The 20,662-nt window shown below is 41.2% G+C and overlaps 1 protein-coding gene across 1 annotated transcript in view; it reads left to right on the plus strand.

The window, feature by feature from the left end:
- Positions 1-20,662, plus strand: part of AHCY (adenosylhomocysteinase) — a 47,093-nt gene that overhangs the window by 2,851 nt on the left and 23,580 nt on the right. Inside the window, exons 2-7 of the mRNA XM_053243655.1 lie at positions 1,541-1,731; positions 3,925-4,000; positions 5,757-5,909; positions 15,518-15,630; positions 18,151-18,358; positions 19,960-20,047. Coding sequence (XP_053099630.1) covers positions 1,541-1,731; positions 3,925-4,000; positions 5,757-5,909; positions 15,518-15,630; positions 18,151-18,358; positions 19,960-20,047 — 829 coding nt within the window. The remainder of the gene's footprint in view (positions 1-1,540; positions 1,732-3,924; positions 4,001-5,756; positions 5,910-15,517; positions 15,631-18,150; positions 18,359-19,959; positions 20,048-20,662) is intronic.

Consider the following 20,662-nt stretch of genomic DNA (forward strand, 5'->3'; position numbering starts at 1 on the left):
ACAACATGCTGACCACTCAAATAGTGCCCACACATGTGCGGATGCCATATGTGCTGGTGCCACTTGGAGGGTTATTGGGACTCATGGCTCCCCAGTAGGAAGCTGAATGGGGTGGCAAAGAGCAGGTAAGGGCCTGCTCTCCTTTTTTAATAAGTGCTTGAACCGCACTTCGGGCACATCCATTTTATAGTGAATCAAGCCACTGGTCCATCTAGGTCTGTGCTGCCTGGCAGTGACTGGCAGTCGTCCCTGGGTTTCAAGCAGGAGTCTTTCCCAGCCCGATTTAGAGATGCCAAGGATTGAACCTGGGACCTTATGCATCCAAAGCACATGCTTTGCGTCTGAGCTATGGCCTTTCCCCCCGCCTCCATGGGTATACAAACACATAAAAACTGCTTTGCTGGATCAAGCCAGAGGTTCATTTAATCGAGTATTTTGTTTCCAACATCTCAGGCAGGGCATTTTTCGCCTAGAATCTGATCCCTGAAAAGATCAGAGGCCCGTATGCCCAGAATTCCAAAGCACTGGTACCCTACAGAAGAGCTATAAGGGGTAGCTGCATGAGATGAGGTTTGCCAGATACATATTCGTATGTATTGCTGTCATCTTTGATCACGTCGGTTTTAATATTTTGATACTGCGTGGGAGGAGGCAATGGTAAACCCCGCCTGTATACTACCAAAGACAACCACAGGGCTCTGTTCACCAGGAGTTGACACTGCCTTGATGGCACACTTTGCCTTTAGTGCTTCAAAAGCCTTCAGCACCTGCTTGACCATACACAATGGAGACATTGAAAAATGTGTGTATGCTATGGGCAAAAATGAATCTCTTGTATGGGGTATTGGGGGGAAAGGATCATTATTGTCTGTCTGCAGCCTTTAATTGGGGAGGGGGAGAGGTGCAGTGAAAGGTAGGAACACAAGCTTGAAAATGGGATAAACAACATGTATGAGATTTTCCCTTTATGTTGTTTAACAGTTCAGATCAGTGTTCCTTCTAAACAGGGAATCCCAGATGTTGTTGACTACAACTCCCATAATCCCCAAGCAAAAGCCATTGAAGCTGGGGATTCTGGGAGTTGTAGTCAACAACATCTGGGAATCCCTGTCAGAGGGAACACTGGTTCAGATTGTCACAGTTCTGCGTAACATTCATAAACTGAACCTTATTCTAGAAGCACTTAGCTTAAAATGCTTTACAGAACAGATATCCTTATTTGGAAGCTACAAGTTCCATGCAACCTAGGGACCTGTGCACCTCATTCCAGTCACTTGTACAGTACATGGACATTATAGTTGTAAAATGGCTTCAGGATGCAAAAAAACTCACAGTATAGCACCAAGGATACAAAATCCCTTATGTAACATGTTACAAGATGGAATGAAGGGGGTTGCTCTTCTTTCTAGCAGCTGCCACATAGCATCTCACTTGATAGCTTCGTTAGCAGTTGCACTGCCAGTGTTAACTGGAGAACCTGAATGAGCTATAGTTTCGTGCATGCCTGTTTCAACCACCTGTTGCTCCCTGTGCTTTGCAGCTGACATCAGCCTTGCAGAATGGGGTCGCAAAGCTCTCGAGATTGCTGAGAATGAGATGCCAGGACTGATGAAGATGAGGGAGATGTATTCTTCTTCAAAGCCATTGAAAGGTGCTCGGATTGCTGGTTGCTTACACATGACCGTACAGACCGCAGTTCTGATTGAAACTCTAGTGGCCTTGGGTGCTGAGGTAAGGTTTGTTTGTTTATTACATTTGTATCCTGCTTTTTTCCCTAGGAGCTTATTTATACATGCTTATTTTGATCCCCTCAACAACCTTGTGAGGTAGGTTAGTTTGAGAGATACATGACTGGCCCAGAGTCACCCAGTGAGTTTCATGGTTGAATGGGGATTCAAACTCTGGTCTTCCTGGTCCTAGTCCAACTCCCTAACCATTACACTATGCAAGTTGTATTTCTTCCTGATTATATTGGTGAGAAATAAGCCCTCAATATTCGTTATTTATTTATTTAAAATATTTATGCTCTGCCCCTGCAGTACACTACTGCTAGCGGTAACTCACAACATTAATAAAATCAAAACAATATAAAGCAATTAATTAATTTAATTTAACAAGTTAAAATACCAAGCTAAAACCTTTTAAAAGTTACAAATTAAAAAAATTTCAAATTAAAAGTTATAAGTAAAGACTAAGAACTAACAATCCTTCCAGATGTAAGCAACAGGTAAAACATTAAAAAGATGTCTTTAATTGTTCTTTAAAAACACTGAGGTAGGGAGCATGGCAAAGCTCTTCTGGGAGGCTTTCCAAAGCTTAGGGTCCACAACTGAAAATGTGGACGAAGGTGGAATGAAATAGCCCATACATTGTTTCTTCAGCACATCAAGGGATCAACATATTGAACACCATTTAAAAGTAAAGTTAAAACACCCTTCTCATCTTTAAATGGGCTAACTTCCTTTTCAATACAGGTGTGTGGAAATGAGCAGTTTCGCAGAGAGGCAAAGTTCCACATGGTTCCCTTAATAAGGAGTTTGCTAATGATTGCTCCAAAGAATGTATGTTCGCACTTTAAACATTGAGGCTTTGCAGTTCCCTCGTTGTCTGCTGGCTTTCAATACAGGTCTTCAGTATACACTGTTGGCCACTAAGTGTTGCATGGCAGTCATAGCTGACAAACAGGAATCATCTCTGTTGGAAGTACCTCATTCAAAAGGTGGTATTGGCTGTAGAGGCTTAGAGTGACTTTCAAAAGGCCATTTACCTTTTGTGACAGGGCCTCTTTAGCTATTGTTTTAAGAAGATTATATGGGGGATGGAAATGATTTAACTAAAATTTAGAGAAGTCCAGGGAGTGGAGAAAATAAGAGCCTTGCTGGATCACATCCAAGCTTATCTAGTCCAGTATTCTGTTTCCTACAGTAGCCCACCAGATGCCTCTGAGAAGCCCACAAGCAGGAGATGAAAGGTTCCCTGCAATTGGTGAGGATTGTAAGCCAGGATTGTCCTCATTCGGTAACAAAATGGAGGACTGTCCCCCATTCAGAGTACTCAGGGTGGCGTGTAAGCGTAAGACATTCTTGAGCCAAGATGGAGATCTGCATTTCATCACAGAGGCATACATCCTCTGAATCTGCAAGTAGTATATAGCTATCAAGACCAGTATCCATAATAGACTTTTCCTCCAGGAATTTGGGAATGTTGTTCCTGGTTAGAGCATCTGCTTTGCGTGCAGAAGAGCATCTGCTTCTTTCTAAGAAGGACCTCCTGCCTGAAACAATGGAAAGCTGTTGCCAGTCAATGTAGGCAATATTGAGGTAGATGGATCAATGGTCTGACTCGGTATAAGGCAGCTTTCTATGCTCCTAATTTGTTTAACTCTGTTTCAATTTAAGGGCCCACCTTACCTCTCCCTATAATTTGTGCACTGCTACCCTTGCTGCTTTGGCACAATGATAGCTCCTGTACTAATTCTGATGCAATACGTGTGGACTGGAAGAAATAAGAGAAGGAATCTTCTCACCTCCTCCCTTTCATTGTGGTTTGTTTGTGCCTGGCATCTGCTTTGGGGCACTGTTTGCTTGCCAACCAGTTTATGGAAATGCAAAAAATGCAATAAAAATTGCTGAATGTGGACTTACTAGCATTGCTTACCTTGTCTGCTGATCATGGTGTTTCCCAAACACGCTACTCATGGTGTTTCCCAAAATTCAGTGGTAGATTCCTGATCTCCAGTGTTTGAATTATTGGTCTCCTAGTGCTTCAAATTGTATGTCTTGTTTAAAAAACAAACACAACAACAAATCCCTGATTAGTCTTCTGGAGAATTGTATAAACCTGTTCCTGAATTTGCTTTACTTACTTACTGCTTTGTTTATATAGAAAAGTGAAACACTACTTTATGGATATGTTCTGTTACAGGTGCAGTGGTCAAGTTGCAATATTTTCTCCACTCAGGATCACGCTGCTGCAGCTATTGCCAAAACTGGAATTCCTGGTAACTTTTTTTGCTTTGATAATTTTAATTCCTGGAGGTTGTTTTTAATTCTCGGACTAGTCCAGTGTAGAAATGTAGAAAAGAGGCAATGAAGAGAAAAGAGGCAATGAAGCACTGTCAGGCTAGCATCAGAGCAGAAGAAATGTCTTTGATATCCTACTGAGTGGGTGATTTTTCATTCTGAATGTGGTGCTGACAAGACAAAATTCCATTTGTGCATTTCCATAGCAAAAAGTGCAGGAACCATTTGCTAAGCATTTTATTCAATCATTAATCAGAGAGTGAAAACAGATCCTTAGAATAAGCTACAGGTTCAAAATAATGTATGAACTATAGGAAGTTCAGTCTCAGGAGAATGCTCATCTTGACATTGATACATACTGTGGTCTTCTGACAACATTGGATTACGTGTTTTCTGTTTAATATTCCTGTCTCCAGAATATTATCTCCAGTATACTGAGACACTCCATTCAAGAAAGCTGTGATCTCAATACTCTGCATTACACTGCATTTCCTAGATCCCTAGGGGAAGTTGTCTGCTATTTGGGCATTGCAGCAAACTCAACAAAGCAATTATTTCAGCACATTTAAAGAGTCAAACTAGACATTACCTTAAACACATGACTGAGGCTAGTGTGCCTGTTTATTTAATAAGGCAGATGGTTCCTCTGGATCAGGCCAGTAGCGGGAGGAAGAGTTTAACCCTCTGTCCTTGTCATTCAGAGGTGCTCTTACCCCTGGACTTTGGGGCTGAAGTCCAGGGCCTCCACAGCTCCTGGGGGCCCCTACATCCTATTTATTCTGTCCCAGGTGATGTGGTCGCCCAGTGGAACATGGTGCTTTATTTTCAGGAGAGAGGAGCCTCCAAAGGCCTTTAGGTCCAGTCTCCAAAATTACCTAGGTGCACCTCTGGTCATAGTCTCAGTCTGGATCTCCCTCCACCTGCCCCCAAGGCTGCTGTTTGCCCTGGAGGGAAAAATAAGTCCCAATGGGAACTTCCCCAGCCCAGGACAGTCACCAAGGTAGAATGACCTGGATCCAGTACAATGGCAAAGCAGATAGTTAAACTTTGCTTCCTCCATGTCAGGGTTCTAATCTACAGGGCCCCCAATCCAGTTGCTATTCACTGAATTTTTTAAAAAAGCATGCTCACCCAAATCACATGCTTAAAGTAACATCTCATTCATCCCCAAGATGTCCTAGGAATGTCAGCTTGTACAGCTTGTTTTACCCTTGCAATACAGTGATGGCACCTGTCCAAATTCTCTCATGAGCAGCTGAAGCAGAAGATGTCGGTCTTACAAGATGAACTTACCTTTTTTCACTAGAACCCCAAGGGGCACAACTTGAAGCTTCTATTCTTCCCCTGTTTTCTACACTGTCGTCTTTTGCTTCCCCTGTGTCATGTTTTAGATTGTAATCTCCTTCTGTTTTCTTGTTACTCTGCAATGTTTAATGCACCTTGATAGCATTATATAAAATTTGTGGTGTGGATCTGGAAAAAGCTGATGGGTCTTAACATGCATGATTCAGAGGTAAATATGTTCTCCTATTCAAACATAATTAGATTATTTTGATTTCCTGCCGTTATGCAGAGTTGAGTTGCTTCTTGTTGCCATAAGCGAAAACTGCAGATAACTATCAGGGTAGTGAATCTTTTTATTTAGCTCTAAAACTACATGCAGTTTTGTGTAACTGATTTGAATGTTGGATGATTAAAATATTTAATGAAGCGTTCTCTTTTATTTGTACCCAGTATATGCCTGGAAAGGAGAAACTGATGAGGAATATATATGGTGCATAGAGCAGACTCTCCACTTCAAGGATGGCCAGCCTTTGAACATGATTCTTGATGATGGCGGAGACCTCACCAATTTAGTTCATACCAAATATCCCCAGCTCTTGAAAGGTAATTGTGCAGGTCTTCAATAAACAGCTAGAGTTTGCAAAGAGGAACAGAGGCTTCCCTGAGAAGTATTATCCTGTTGAGTCTGAGGAGGGTGGGATACTAAGGCTGAATTTTTAGATGTATGCGTATGAACCTAAGACCTAGTTCAGGTGTCTTACTCAAATGGTGACCTATTGACACCTAACATAACACTATGTTATGTTATGGAGAGGTCCTGCTTGCATTGCTTCCTCTTCAGAGTTTGTGGAAGGGTTGCCCAATTTGAGCTATCACACATGGGTCTCCATGTGAAGTGGCTGAGTCACATGCTAGTTGAGGTGTGTGATGGAGGGAAGGAGTGCAGGAGTGACAGGAGTCCTCTGTCATGCTAATGAGTTGTTGCCAAGGTTATGTGTCTGAGCTGGGCCTGAGAAGCTAGAGTTAAGTCTTCATTAAAGGTAAAGTGTGCTGTCGAGTCAGTATAAACTCCTGGCGCCCACAGCCCTGTGGTTGTCTTTGGTAGAATACAGTAGGGGTTTACCATTGCCTCCTCCCCTGCAGTATGACATGATGCATTTCAGCATCTTTCCTATATTGCTGCTGCCTGATATAGGTGTTTCCCATAGTCTGGGAAACATACCAGTGGGGATTCAAACCGGCAACCTCTGGCTTGCTAGGCAAGTAATTTCCCTGCTGCGCCATTAGTTGGCCAAGTCTTCATTACTGCATATCTTTTATATAAGACACTGAGTGACATGATCCACATGTCTCTGGTAATGGAAGGACAGCTGCAGCCTCCTCTGCAGAATATTCCTTTGCACAGTGGACTGGGTGCAGAAAAGGAGGAGGGGAGGGATTTTTGCACCTATCTCACACACACACCATGCAAGCACTGTTCACTTCTTTGCTATGAACCACACCGCCCATTGAGATAATCAGGAGAGGTTCGTCTGCATTTGCCACCGGCTCGTCTGGTGGCTACTCGGGGACAGGCCTTCTGCATAGCTACCCTGAGGCTTTGGAATGGTACTCCCTGCTGAAATAAGAGCTTCCCCATCTCTTACAATTTTTAAAAAGGCAGACAAGACACATTTGTTGACCCAGGCTTTTAATTAGATACTGTTTTAATAGTTTGATGATTTTTAATAGTTTTAATGTTTTAAGTTTGAAATTGTTGTAATGTTTTAACCTTTTTACTTGTTTTTATTGTTTTGTTGTAAACCACCCAGAGATTTGCATTTTGGATGGTATACAAATATGTTAAATAAATAAAAGAAATCTGTTCCTGAAGTCATGTAATCCCCAGGAATAGATTTATATCAGTGGAAATGGCTTTTGGAGGGAGGGGAGAGATACAAAAATTTCCTGGTCCTCTATCAAGAAACCTTCAGTGCAGGGATACTGAAGGCTTCTTGTGGACCCACAGCTCTCCTATCACCAGAGGGCTGCAGAACATGGCGGCTACTTTCTCTAACTTCTTAGATTTAGGCTGCAATCCTATGGTCATTTACCTGGAAAAAGTTCACTGAACTTGGCTGAGTAAATATGCATAGGATTCCACTGGTTTTTTTGCTTTTTAAAATTTCATTGGTTTTTACAATATCTTAACAATCCCATTACATCTAATTAAGTAAATATTGACTTCCTGCTCACCAATCTGCACGATTCATTAACTATACAAGTCAACCATTGCTATAGTAATTCAAAACATATATCCTACACATTGCAAACTCGATTTTGCTCTACCCAACCTGCTATTATTACTAAATTACAAACCCTGCTGAAAAGTCGATATTAGAAAAATTAAGTATAGTAAAAATGGTTTGCAATCTTCTTTAAAACATTCCAAGTTTTCATCCCTTATCAATACTGTAAGTTTTGCCATCTCAGCATATTCCAAAATTTTTATCAGCCAATCTTCTTTTGAGGGCATTTCATTGTCCTTCCATTTCTGCACATATACTATTCTGGCCGCCGTGGTTGCATACATAAAAAATGTTAAGTTTCTTCTGGAAAACTCTCCTTGTGTTATTCCCAGCAGGAAGGATTCTGGCCTCTTAGGAAATGTCATTTAAAATTTTTTCTTCAACTCATTATATATCCTATCCCAAAAGGCCTTTGCCTTCCCGCAAGACCATCACATATGAAAAAAAGTTCCTTCACAATGTCCACATTTCCAACATTTGTTTGAAACATTTTTATACATTAATGCTGATTTTTTGGGTGTCAAATACCACCTGTACATCATCTTATAATAATTTTCTTTTAAAGTATAACATGCATAGGATTCCACTGTTAGCCTCTGAAAGGAATAATGAGCATGTATTTTTTTTGCAGAGGGTATACATTATAAATATAAAGCAAGTTTGAATGTCATGGCAACTTGAAACATGTTTGAATTCTGCTTTTTACAAATTTATGTTGCATCCTAGGGCCTTGTTGGGGGAGTTCCTGAGCAATTTTTCTTTTTAAACTGAAAACTGGGCTCTTATTACAGTTTCAACAGATTTGAAAACAGCACCCTAAATACTGAGTGATTTGCACCAAAAAAAGTTAAGAGATAGAAATACTCTGTGTCTATAGAGATCAGAGTTTATATCTTGATAGTTTATTTGTTCACTATAACTGTAGCAGCATAAGTGCCACGTATGTGCTATATACTTTGTGTATCATTCATAATTTGGCAGATATCAAATGGGTACTTTGGAATATCTCAGAACCAAAATACCTGTACAATTTTATTTTCTAAGAAAATACACTTTATATTAAGTTTGATAGTGCCCTTGAAATATTCTCCCTTGTTATCACAAGTCCTGCACTGTTCACAGTGATGGGATAGGGGACAGGACTGTTGCTTACCCAGTATACAAAGGGAGGCTGATGAAACTTTTGCTTAATTACATCAGAGTCCCTTTGAGCTTGGTCCTTGTGGCAGGGGCGTAACTACTATTAGGCAAGGGGAGGCGGCTGCCTGGGGGCCCCCACACCTCGAGGGGCCCCCCAGAGGCAAGTCACATGTGAAGTGTGTGTGTGTATCAGCGAGGGGCCCATTTTAAAATTTTGTCTCTGGGCCCACTCCAGCCTTGTTACACCCCTGCCTTGCGGGCTAGTTCGGGGACTACAAAGCTCCACTAAGCGTCTTTATTTTGTTTAAAGGATCCCTTAGGGCTTTTTCCTGAAAGCACAGGTCCTGCTGGGACTTATTGGGACCTGGTTGCCAAGAAAAGGCAGATTCCCGCCCCACTTTCCATTAACATATGGCTGCTTGTGCTGTAACTGAGTTGTATGGTGCAATATATAGTCTAGATGCCACTCTGTCATAAAATCCAGTCTGTCTCTGTGCATCTACTTACCTTTGAGCAGTGCTTTGTCTCAGACTTAGATAAACGGAAAGTTTTGGTTTTTTCCCTAAGTTATGCACCTCAGACAAAATGTCTCTTCTGTCAAAATATGTGCTTTTAGAGATGAAAATCTAGGAGCACTCAAATCCAGTTCTGCGCTACCTTGGAAACCAACGTACGCAATTTAAGCAATCTGGGTCATATTAAATTAGATCTCGGCAGGCTCTTCTGGTCCAGAGAATGGCCTCAGGGATGGTGTATCCTGTTCTTGGTAGGCTTGCATTCCCGTTGAAGGAGTGGGTTCACCGCTTCGGTGTCCTCTTTGAACCAGTATTGCACCAGGATGCCCAGGTGTAAATTGTGGCTCAGGGGACTTTGCCCAGCTCCATCTGGAGTACCAATTGCATCAATTCTTCGACCATTCACACATGGCTAGAGTGATCCATGCCTTTGTTATATCATGATTGTATTACTCTGATGCCCTCTGGTGAGGTTGCCCTTGAAATCCTTTTTGGAAACTTGAGCTGTTTCAAAATGCTGCTGTTGGAATCTTGACTGAGATGTGGCTCATGGATCACTTAACACTGATCCTGCAGGAAGCGCATTGGTTACTCTTTCATTTCTGCATGTAGTTCAAGGTGACAGTGATTATCTTTAAAGCTCTATATAGTTTGGGACCAGCATACCTGATGGATCAGCTTCTCCCACATCTCTACCCCACCTGTAAGAACTTGTAGAGAGGGCCCTCCTGCTTGTGTCATCTGCAGGTGAGGTTTGTTTGGTGACTTGTTTGAATAGCACTATCTCTGTAGTGGCCTCCTCTCCCTGAACTCCCTACCTAGGGAGATGTGGTTGGCTCCCTCCATCCTTTGTTCTAGGCATCCTGTGAAGAGAGTTGTGTTCAGACAAGCTCTTAATTTGGTAGGTTGACTCTTTGGTTTGATCTCTCAAGGTTTTTTTTTTAAATTAAAATTTGTATTGATTAGTATATTTCAGTTTCTGTAAATATTGACATATTGTTTTATTGATCTTTAATATTGTTAGCCACCCTGGGACTTGTTTGAAGGAGCAGCATACAATTATTTTACTTTATTTATTTTAAAAAAATATTTCTAACTTATGTCTCTGGGTGGTTTACAATTAAAATCATTTAAAACATCATTTATAACATTTATGTACTGGCCCATATAAAATCTCTGGGCAGTTTACCAATTAAAACACAACAATTAAAACCTTAAATCATATAAAACAGATTAAAATAGCCATCAATAAAACTTTAAAACATAAACTAAAAGCCTGATGAGATAGGTGCATTTTCACAAGTTGCTTAAAAACAGCCAAAGATAGAGAGGTTCTAATTTCGTTTGGGAGCGCATACCAGAGCCCTGGGGCAGCACTAGAGAAGATCTGGTTTTGGGCACCACCAAACGAGCTGTTGGTAAATGCAATATCTCTCCCCCAATCTTAATAGGTGGTAGGGTTCATTAAGAAGAAGGCATTCGCTTAAATATAGATTTTCTAAATAAGTATTTTTGTTGAGGATGTTTTTTTACTGAAACAAGATGATCAGTCTTGTGCTGAAGATAGCTTCAGTGGAAAAGGCAAATATTTGCAGCTAGTGCCTGTTTAACTGATGCATTTGGAAACCCTATGTGTACACACGGTGCTATCCAGAATGTTTGTGACACCTAGCATGTTAAGCACCAAAGACTGGTAGCAATCACTTTGTAGAATTACCAGTGATTAGCATTCCTGTGGGCTTCTTTAGCCATATTGGTGGGATGTAAATTTAGACCATAATTAGCAAGTGGGGTTTTTAAAATAACATACCAGTGATGAGAGAGGTTGTGTGCCTCTTGAGATTTATTCTGTAATGATTTGGCAAAAGGACCACTAGAGGGGGGCATTGCACTTTGCATTATCTTGGAAGTTAAATTCTGTGAAACAGGTACTGCATAACAGTACCTTCAAGAAAGTAAAATGTGCTATAAAGATTATTTTATGCAGTACCTGTTTCAGCTGAGGGCAGCAGCAGTTGACAGGAATTTCCATTGTGTTTGTATGTTGTCTACATCACATCCTGTAATTTGCCCATTGTTGTCATTTAGTGCTTTACTTCCATGTTTTATGTGAAAGTGTGTATCATGAGAACTGGATCGGGCCAAAGACCCAACTCATGTGGCATTCTCTTTCAAGCAATGGCCAGCCTGATGCCTCTGGGAAGCTGTCTCAAACAGGGCTAGAAGGCAATAGTATTTCTCTTTGTTCTGAGCCTCTGACACCCAAAGATATACTGGATCAATTCAACATAACAGAGTGAGGCTTAGATCCTGGCTTCATACAAATCCATGAGTTTCAGGAGTGCGGGGGGTGCAGAAACCGGGGCAGTTTGGTCTGTTATTGGACCGAACCAAGCAAGGTTTGGTGCAGAACAGGTGGCCAGGACTTGTGGCAAGAGAGGTAGTAAAAAGGTCTTCTTACCACCAAGCACATTGCCTGCACTGCGGTGGCTCGGTTCTTGCCTCCCCATGCGTGGAGGCCAAAACCGAGCCACTGCCGACTGGGCGGCTTGGTAAAAGAGGGAGGGGTGTAGGCACTTCTGCTATGGGCTGTACCAGGGAGGGCGAGCAGCAGTTCAGGAAGTGTGCTTGGTGGTAAGAAGACCTAACTACCTTTCCCACCGCCCCTTCACAGGAGCCAGGCTTCCTCATCCCTATACTTGTAAAGGGGAATCATCACTAGATTCTCGTTTACAAGTTTCAGCTGCTGGAGCACTGAACAGGTTCAGCAGTATGAAGTTCAGCTCGAATTTGATTTGAATTTGAGCCAAACAGCGATGTTTAGTTGATGCACACCCCTACAGGAGTATGTCTCTCCTACCGATGCGAGGGTAGGATTTTTAAAAGAAAAATTATTCTAGTTCAGAACAGGCCAGAATCTCTTCTGTGCAAACTGAGTGATCCTGTTTCATTCTAGCCAGAGATCCAAAATAAAGCAGGATCTGAACCTGAAATATAATCAGAGTTTATGATTTTTATGAGTTTATGAGTTTATGATTATGTTTGTGGCTTATTTTGCAACTCCAGGAGTGATCCAGGATCACACTTTTTGGACCTAACAAGTTACCTTGGCTTGTTCTTAAACAGAATTTGAAGTAGAATTCTTTCAAGCCTCATTCGCAAAGAGGAGGGGGAGGAGCATGTGCTCCTGAGGTTTGGGGATGCTGTGTGGAGCCACGATTTAATCTTGGCTCTGTCTTACATCTGGACAGGGCCATTGCCTCTTTCTAAAGCCGTTCAAGTCTTCCTAGAATTAGGTGGTATCCTGTCCTGTTACTCTTGTTCTCCAACCCAACTTCTATCAGAATGTTCTGTTAGTTAGTGCTACTGCACCCATACATTTACATATACATTCTGCATAAATGCTTTGGTAATGTCTTCTGCTGTGTGTTGTTGGTGATTGGCATTGGTCTGGTTTTCATGACATGAATGCAAATTTTGTTTCTCTTACTTTAGCAATCCTCTTAAGTTTATTTCTCTCCATTTTTGCCAAATCTACACAAGATTACTTCCATTCTGTTGGTTTACTTTGTAGTAACCATCCTGATGGATTTTGCCAATCTTCCCCATCAAGAAGGCAATTAGTAGGTTTGAGGGGATGGAGTCCTAGCTCCGTGGTAGAGCGCCTGCTTGCATGCAGAATGTTCCCTTTTCAATTTCTGGCATCTCCAGGTAGGGTTGGGAAAGATTCCTGCCCGAAACATAGAAGAGCTGCTGCCAGTCAGTGTAGACACAGTACTGAGTTAGGTGGACCAATGGTCTGATTCGGTATAAGGCAGCTTCCTACGTACCATGTCCCTTCAGTTTCTAGTGTGATTGAGGTGTTTGTGCAGAATTAAATAAGACTGCCAGTATAAGTAGTGATTTTTTCTGACTTGGAGTGCCTGGTGTGTTTGGAAATGTCAAGATCCTTAATGGCAAACATTATTTCTCAATGAAAATTGTCTTAGTTATCAAATGTGTGACTCCTGCCACCCCAATAAAATACTAATATAGCCCTTGAGCATATGTTGTCCCCAAATATGCCAGCTTGCATTTCCAAGCCTATTGCCAATCCTAGACCAACAAAACTCACCATTTCCACCTGTCTAAAGTCATTGACTTGGTTTGGTTTGACAAAGCCCAAACAGAAGACATAATCTCAATCTCTATTTTTCTGATTGCTTTTCCATTAAAAACTCAGTTGATCTATATTTGAAGTCTCCCCAAGAATGTGGTTTCCTACAGTAATAAGTGAAACTTATAGTACGTGTTTAATTTTCTCCTTCTGCCATTATATGGTTTCCCATCTTCCTCTTCCGCCTCCAAGGCTAAATCTGGTATTAATGTGACCCAGGAGCAGACAAATATTTACTGTTTGAAAGGACAACACTGCAAAGTGAATACTGCTAGAAATATGCATGCCAGGCTATCATTTTGTATATTCCTATATGTGAAGGAGCACCAGGAATATTTCTAAAACTTGTCTAGTGATAAATGTGGGATTATGTAAACAGGGCATTTGCTACAAACTTCATATCTGTCAGGAAAGCTATTTCATGGCATTTAGTTCACTAGAAAGCATTTTTTGTTTCAAATGGGCCTTGTGAATCTTCTTCTGCAAGCTCCCCAAAATGATTAGAGACACGTACGGAATTGGCAGTAATTCTGGTCTCTTCCATCTGCATGTGTGACCTTTGTACTATGTACTGAGCTTTGTAGTGCCTCTTTTTAAGATTGAACCCCATGTTTTCAATCTTTGTTTTAGTCACAGTATGCAACTTTCAGATTAACCTCTTCCTCACTAGAAACAAGTGGCAAGTACTTCATGAGGGCTGTACTGCCTTGGCAATTAATGTGTGAACCACCCTGACTCCCCTTGCTTAGCTGTTGTATAATGATGAACTAGCTTTGTCATTGTCTAAAATTTAAGCACTGCAGTGTCATGAACAACTGGAGGAACTGTTTGCAAGTGGTGCCATCTTGATATAATACTCTCAACATACTAGGCACTGCCTAGTAGGCAACGTCCTGAATAGTACTTTGGCAAATAGACGATGTTGCAATCATGGAAGTGGGGAGGAGCAACTGTTGCCAACCCCCCTCCCTCTGCTTCCCCTGGAAATATGCTACTGAAGGGCAGGGCTGTCCTTAGGGTAGGGTAAGCAGGGTGAGTGGCTGGGCCCTGCTCTTGTTGCTGCCATTAGAATTAAATGGAAGGAGCCCACACACTGGCTGATTTGCCTCAGGCCCTGTACCCCACCAGGGCTCTTTAAGGACACCTCTGCCTAAGGGTTCCCCAACTCTCAGTAACATTTGGCGGTGGCGGTGGCGGGCACAGTAGGCTGCAGAGGAAGGGAAGAGTATGTAGAAGTATGCATTGGGATGCTGCCCACTGTTAGTTGTTCCCATAATCTGCTGTATTGCAGCACAGAGTATGATTCATTTGTCAGGTGAAGCAATGAGTGGAACATGGGTTGTTCTCCTACCATATGGGAAAACTGGCCTTTTTGTTGTGCTGCCAAGCTGATTAGTGTCTCAAAAGTTGTGGGGTGGTTGTGTTTTTGCCTTGGAACATCCACCTTTAAAATAGATTTTTAATATAAAGAAGTGGGGTGGGGGAGTGGGAAGGATGAGTTATGATATTCTCCATGACAAAGCTGCTTTATATTGAATCAGACCATTATCTATTGCACTAGATACTGACAGGTAGTGACTCTCCAAGGTCTTGGGCAAAGGTCTTTCTTAGCCTTGGTACCTGAGGTCACTTTAAACTGATGATGCCAGGAACTGAACATGAAGCTTTATGTGTGCTACCATGGAGAGAGGGTGCACCCCCTCAAACGCTTGTTAATTGTGAAACTCTTTGGTTGCCAGTCACCAAGTCAGAACAGCATTGGATATGAATGAGAAAGCTGTGATTCATGTTCTTAGCAAATTGTTCTGGATACTGTATCTCCTTTGAAGATTCCTGAGGGACTTGCTTCCTGATACATTTCACATTCTGGAATTATCTTTTTAAAAGGCTTTTGCTGAGATGGGGACAATACAAATCTAGAACACTCTGGCCTCCATCTCACATGAAAAAGATTCTTGCCTTCATGCCTGTGAAGTGTTCTAAAGAAGCCTGTTTAGGAATATTGGGATGCGTGATATAGATCCCTATTTCTAGAGATACAAACACATGAACTTTGAAGGCTTGCACTTGTAACATGTCATCCGGGTAACACTTCTAGATTCTTTCTTGCAGGAATCAAAGGAGTCTCTGAGGAGACCACAACTGGGGTCCATAATCTCTATAAAATGAAAACCAATGGAACCCTGAAGTTGCCTGCTATCAATGTCAATGATTCTGTCACCAAGGTAAGCTTGTCACATAGCTTCTGGCTTTTATTTTATTCTATCTGATGTTTTTACTTTGTTTCTGTTCCGTTTAGGACATGGGGTTCCCAGCCTTGGTTGGGGATCCAGATGTTGTTGGACTACAACAGAGAGTTAGTTGGATTCAGAAAATGAAGCAACAATCCACAGAGAATCCAATAATGTCCCTAAAATATATATATTATAATATGTATAAATTGGCACACTTATTAAAAATTAAACATTTTAAAAACAGTTATTAAAAACATAAAACATACACAATTAAACACTAGAAATAAGTTGACTGAAAAGCCATGAAAACTTGTGAATTTCATATATGATCAAATCCTATGATTGTTAGCAAAGTATATCTCAAGTCCAATCTCATCAGCATACAAAAGGGAATAGTTCTTCAATGAGGGAAGGACAAAGAGTATCTAGAACACAGTCCACAGTATCCATTAGAGTCGAGGCTTCTTCCATCCATGGAGAGAGAGCCACAAAGACAGTCTTATTTAGTGTTCAAGGTGATAATAAATTCCAAAGTAAGGTGTCTTCATAAGTCCTAGAGCAGGGTTTCTCAACGTGTGGGTCCCCAGATGTTGTTGGACTTCAGCTCCCATAATTCCCAACCAAAGGCCACTGGGGCTGGGGATTATGGGAGTTGAAGTCCAGTAACATCTGGGGACCCACACGTTGAGAAACCCTGTCCTAGAGACACACGATACACCAAATACATTTTGACCTAAACTGGTCATTTACAGGGGTTTGTATTTTACACTCTAGGTGTCCTTGTGTTATTTTTTCATAATCTGATAAATAAGAACAAATGGATATAGATAGCACCACTAATTGGCTGGTGGAAAGGACTTCTATTGCTAATATCAATACAATGGGCTTAGTATTGCAAATGTATACATGTATAGGTACAATAATTCCCATTTCTTTTCTAAAAAGCAATGAACATATTGCTTTATATGAGTATGTTGGTAAATACATGTAGAGAACAAATTATAGTCAAACAAAATGCATATCTATAAGGCTACAAGTATCACCACAAGATGTAAAACTGTTGATGTATGTGTCACAGATGTAAAATTGATTATGTATGTTCATGCTACCTAGTACCTTTAGCATCTTTGCAGTCACATTCTGTACCAGCTGAAGTTTGTAAGCCATCTTTAAAAGCAGCCCACCTAGACTACATATCCCTTTGTGCATGCAGGTCTTGTCCCTACTGAGAGCAGACTGGAAACTGAGGCTCTTAAAAGGAAATGGGAACATGAAAGGCTATAATATGGCAAAAAAAATAAAGCAAGTTTGTTTCTTGGACTCTGAGGTTCTGTAGGCTGCAGTTGCTGTCTCCTTTTGCATGTTTTTTTCCTATTTTAGCAGTAGCCTTAAACTCAGACTGACTGGTCTTTCAACCTTCTCTTATCCCTGTGTCTCTCCTATAGCAGGAGGTACAACCTGTGGTGGTACACGTATGGTGTAGTCACCTTGTATGCTTAGCATCAATACCATGAACCTGGAGCTCTTGACAGGAAGCAGAGCTCGTGGATTTATTTGAATATATGGAAGCTACCATATATTGAACCAATACAGCCATTGCTCTGTCTAGCCCAATATTGTCTTCTCTGACTCACCAGAATCTTGGAGAGAAGGTCTTTTTATCACCTACTCCTTGATCCTTTTTTAATCTGGAGATGCCAGGGATTAAACCCTGGGACTTAGTGCATGCTAATCACGTGCTGTCACCAAAGCATGTTGTTTGGCACTCCCTATTAGTAGAGAGAGGAGGAGTCATCACTTTTTAAAATAAAAAGCACTTGATATACACTCAGTGCAATACAAAAATAGAGAACATAAGTCCCTGCTCACAGTCTAATAATTCCCATTGTTGAGACATCCTGTTCCTTGGACACAAAGTAGGTAAGGTAATGGCATTCATCTAGGAACAACATCGTGTCACAGAGAAGATATCAGTTTTCATGAAGGTCTGTTTGGGGTGCAATATGACATTCAGTAATTTCCATAGCCCGATTAGTGGAAATCAGTACAATGAGAGACCCCGGCCTTGTTTTGGGAACCTTCTCTTTACATGCTGACACTGCAGTATGCTATTGGGTCAAGAGTGAAATTTCATCCAAGATGCTTGTCTTTTGAAAAGTATACATGGCTTTGGATAACAACTATTTTGACTCTTAAAAATAAATAAATACTTGACGCTTTCTAGATCGGGCTTCCCAACCTGTGGTCCTAGTTTATTGTGGCTGGGGATAGTGGGAGTTGTGGTTCAGCTACATCTGGAGTACCACAGTTTGGGAACCCATGTTCTAGACAAACAGCTCATCACATGGTTTTGTGAAACCAAAATGGAAATGTTTTGAATTGATGGGACCTGGAGGCTTTTAGATTACCTTTAGCAGCCTGACATACATATGACATTGTGATGTATTCAGGATATCTTTTATATTTAGAAAGTGTGCTTCAGTTTTTTCAAAAGTTTGTCTTCCTCCCTAGAGTAAATTTGATAATCTCTATGGCTGCCGAGAATCCCTCATTGACGGCATTAAGCGTGCCACAGACGTAATGATTGCAGGGAAAGTGGCCATTGTGGCAGGCTATGGTGATGTTGGCAAAGGCTGTGCTCAAGCCCTGAGAAGCTTTGGTGCTAGGGTCATCATCACGGAAATTGATCCAATCAATGCGCTGCAGGCAGCCATGGAAGGTGAGAATCAGAAGAACATGTGTGTCAAAGTGGCTTTTTGTTCTTGGTGGCACCCTAAGTATGTTTGTAAGCCAGATTAAAGTAGAGGAAATAATGGTTCAAACCAATTTAGGGGTGCTGGGGGTGGGGTGGGAACAAAATTTCAAATAATAAAATGCATAGAATCCAAGCTAAAATAGGGGTGGGGTGGGGGGAGAAGTTATTTGGAATAGTTCAGGTTATCACCTGAATAAAGAAGTCTTGGTTAACCATATTGGTTGGTTGGCTACATCTGCATAAACTTATATATGAGGAAAAATAGTGCTAAAGGGAACAGCCTTGCTTTATATACCTTCCTACTATAACAGACAGCTTAGAAAAAGTATTTCCCCTCCCTTCTCACATGGGAGGGAAAACCTCTTGTAACATGATACTTGCTGCACTTATTTTATTTTATTTTATTAGTCAAATTTGTACACCACCCCAAACTTTCATCTCTGGGTGGTTAACAAAAGCATAAAACAAGTTAAAACCTATACAAAAACTTAAAACAATTTAACAATTTAAAAATTACCCATAGATTAAAACCTTGAAATTTTAAAGAACTGAAAAAGCTTGGATGCAGAGGTGTGTTTTCAAATGTTTTTTTTAAATTGTCAGAGATGGGGAGTAACATTAGAGTAACATTTTTTACAAAATATGTCACTTACTTCACTGATCAAAATTTTTTGGGATTGTCTAAATGATGCAATCCTACCTATAAAAGGATATACTAAACCAGGGTAGGCAACCGTGGCTCTCCAATTGTTGTTGAACTACAACTCCCATGATTTTCAACAGCAGTTTGCCAAGATTGCCTACCCTGCACTAAACATTACTGGGGATTGGTTTGGGGCTCTTGCAAATGTAGGATACTAGGGCTAATGTCTGGATGGAAGCCCTGTTCTTAATCCTGAGTATGTAGAAACAAGGTGTGGTCCTTCAGTGGTGCAAGAAAGGCACTCTGCCCATGATGAAAGCCAATTCTTCAAATGCTTCAGGACTCTGCCTTGTTAGGAAACATTGATTTCACCCTTGCTGGCTCCAAAGCAGAAGCATTAGAAGCACACAAAAAGGATGGTGATGGATTTTCATTACATTGTGGTTCTGTGCTTTTCTATTCTCCAATTCACTACTTCTCAGCCAACCTAACTTGCAGAGGGGTTAGGATAAAATGATACAACCGTATCTACACTAACCTGAGCTCTTGGGAAGAAGGGCAGGAAAGACCCAAATGTGATGAATATTCAAGAACCAATAAATAGCAGGCAGGATCTTTGAAAGTAACTGCCTAGCATGATCTAACAGTGAAAGAAAACAAAGTACTTTGTAAAATCAGAACAGGCAAGGATGAAGGTAATTGGTTGAAATTCATGGAGTTGTTGCATACATTATAAAGGGCAAACCTGGATCTGCAAGTATCAGCCAACTCTGGCTCCTGATGGGTGCGCCTGCGTGATAAATGTTTGCTTCTCTCTCTCTCTCTCTCTCTCTCTCTCAATATAATTAGGTGTACTTATAAATATGTAATGTGCAAAGAGGACCAAGGATATAAGGGATTATGTATTATACTTTATCTACAGGTTATGAAGTTACAACAATGGAAGAGGCTTGCAAAGAAGGCAACATATTTGTTACCACCACTGGATGTGCAGATATTGTGCAGGGGAGGTATTGTACATCTTAAGCAAAGGACTTCTATCCCTATGTCTTTGTGTGCTGTGAAACAGATGTGCAGAGGACTTATGAAAGAACTGGCTCCCTGACATAGTTCCTCTGATGGTGTGCATATGGTTTTGACCTCAATGTCATGTTTTGCCAGTGCAACTGGATTGCAAGTTGGCATGATGAGTCACCACACTCGGCCTCATGGAAAAAATTTCCAACTTTCAATTGTCTTAGAGAATATGATCTTCTCAGGCCCTAATTATTCTGCCTGTCTTTTTTAAATAAAGTATTTGGTTCACTTAAGTTATTCCAACATGTGGTATTTAAATCTGCATCGCACCCATTCTCTTCTTGCTTCCTAAATCACTCAAACTTACTACATAAATAAAAATGTCCAGAGATCGTGATGGGGGTGAATATGCTTATTGCCTGCAGAAGTATATAGATCATGTCCCTCAGCTAGTGAAACAGGGACTTGTACAATAGGCTTAATCTTATGCTGTTGGTCTGGTGACTTTGGGGCTGAATCTGGACCAGGGACGGTTGCCCTCTCCATCTCTACACAAGGCTAAGAACATATGTGGCAAGCCCCACCCCCACTGCAGCCATGACCAATGA

Source organism: Hemicordylus capensis, chromosome 4 (assembly GCF_027244095.1).
Source record: "Hemicordylus capensis ecotype Gifberg chromosome 4, rHemCap1.1.pri, whole genome shotgun sequence".
NCBI lineage: Eukaryota > Metazoa > Chordata > Lepidosauria > Squamata > Cordylidae > Hemicordylus > Hemicordylus capensis.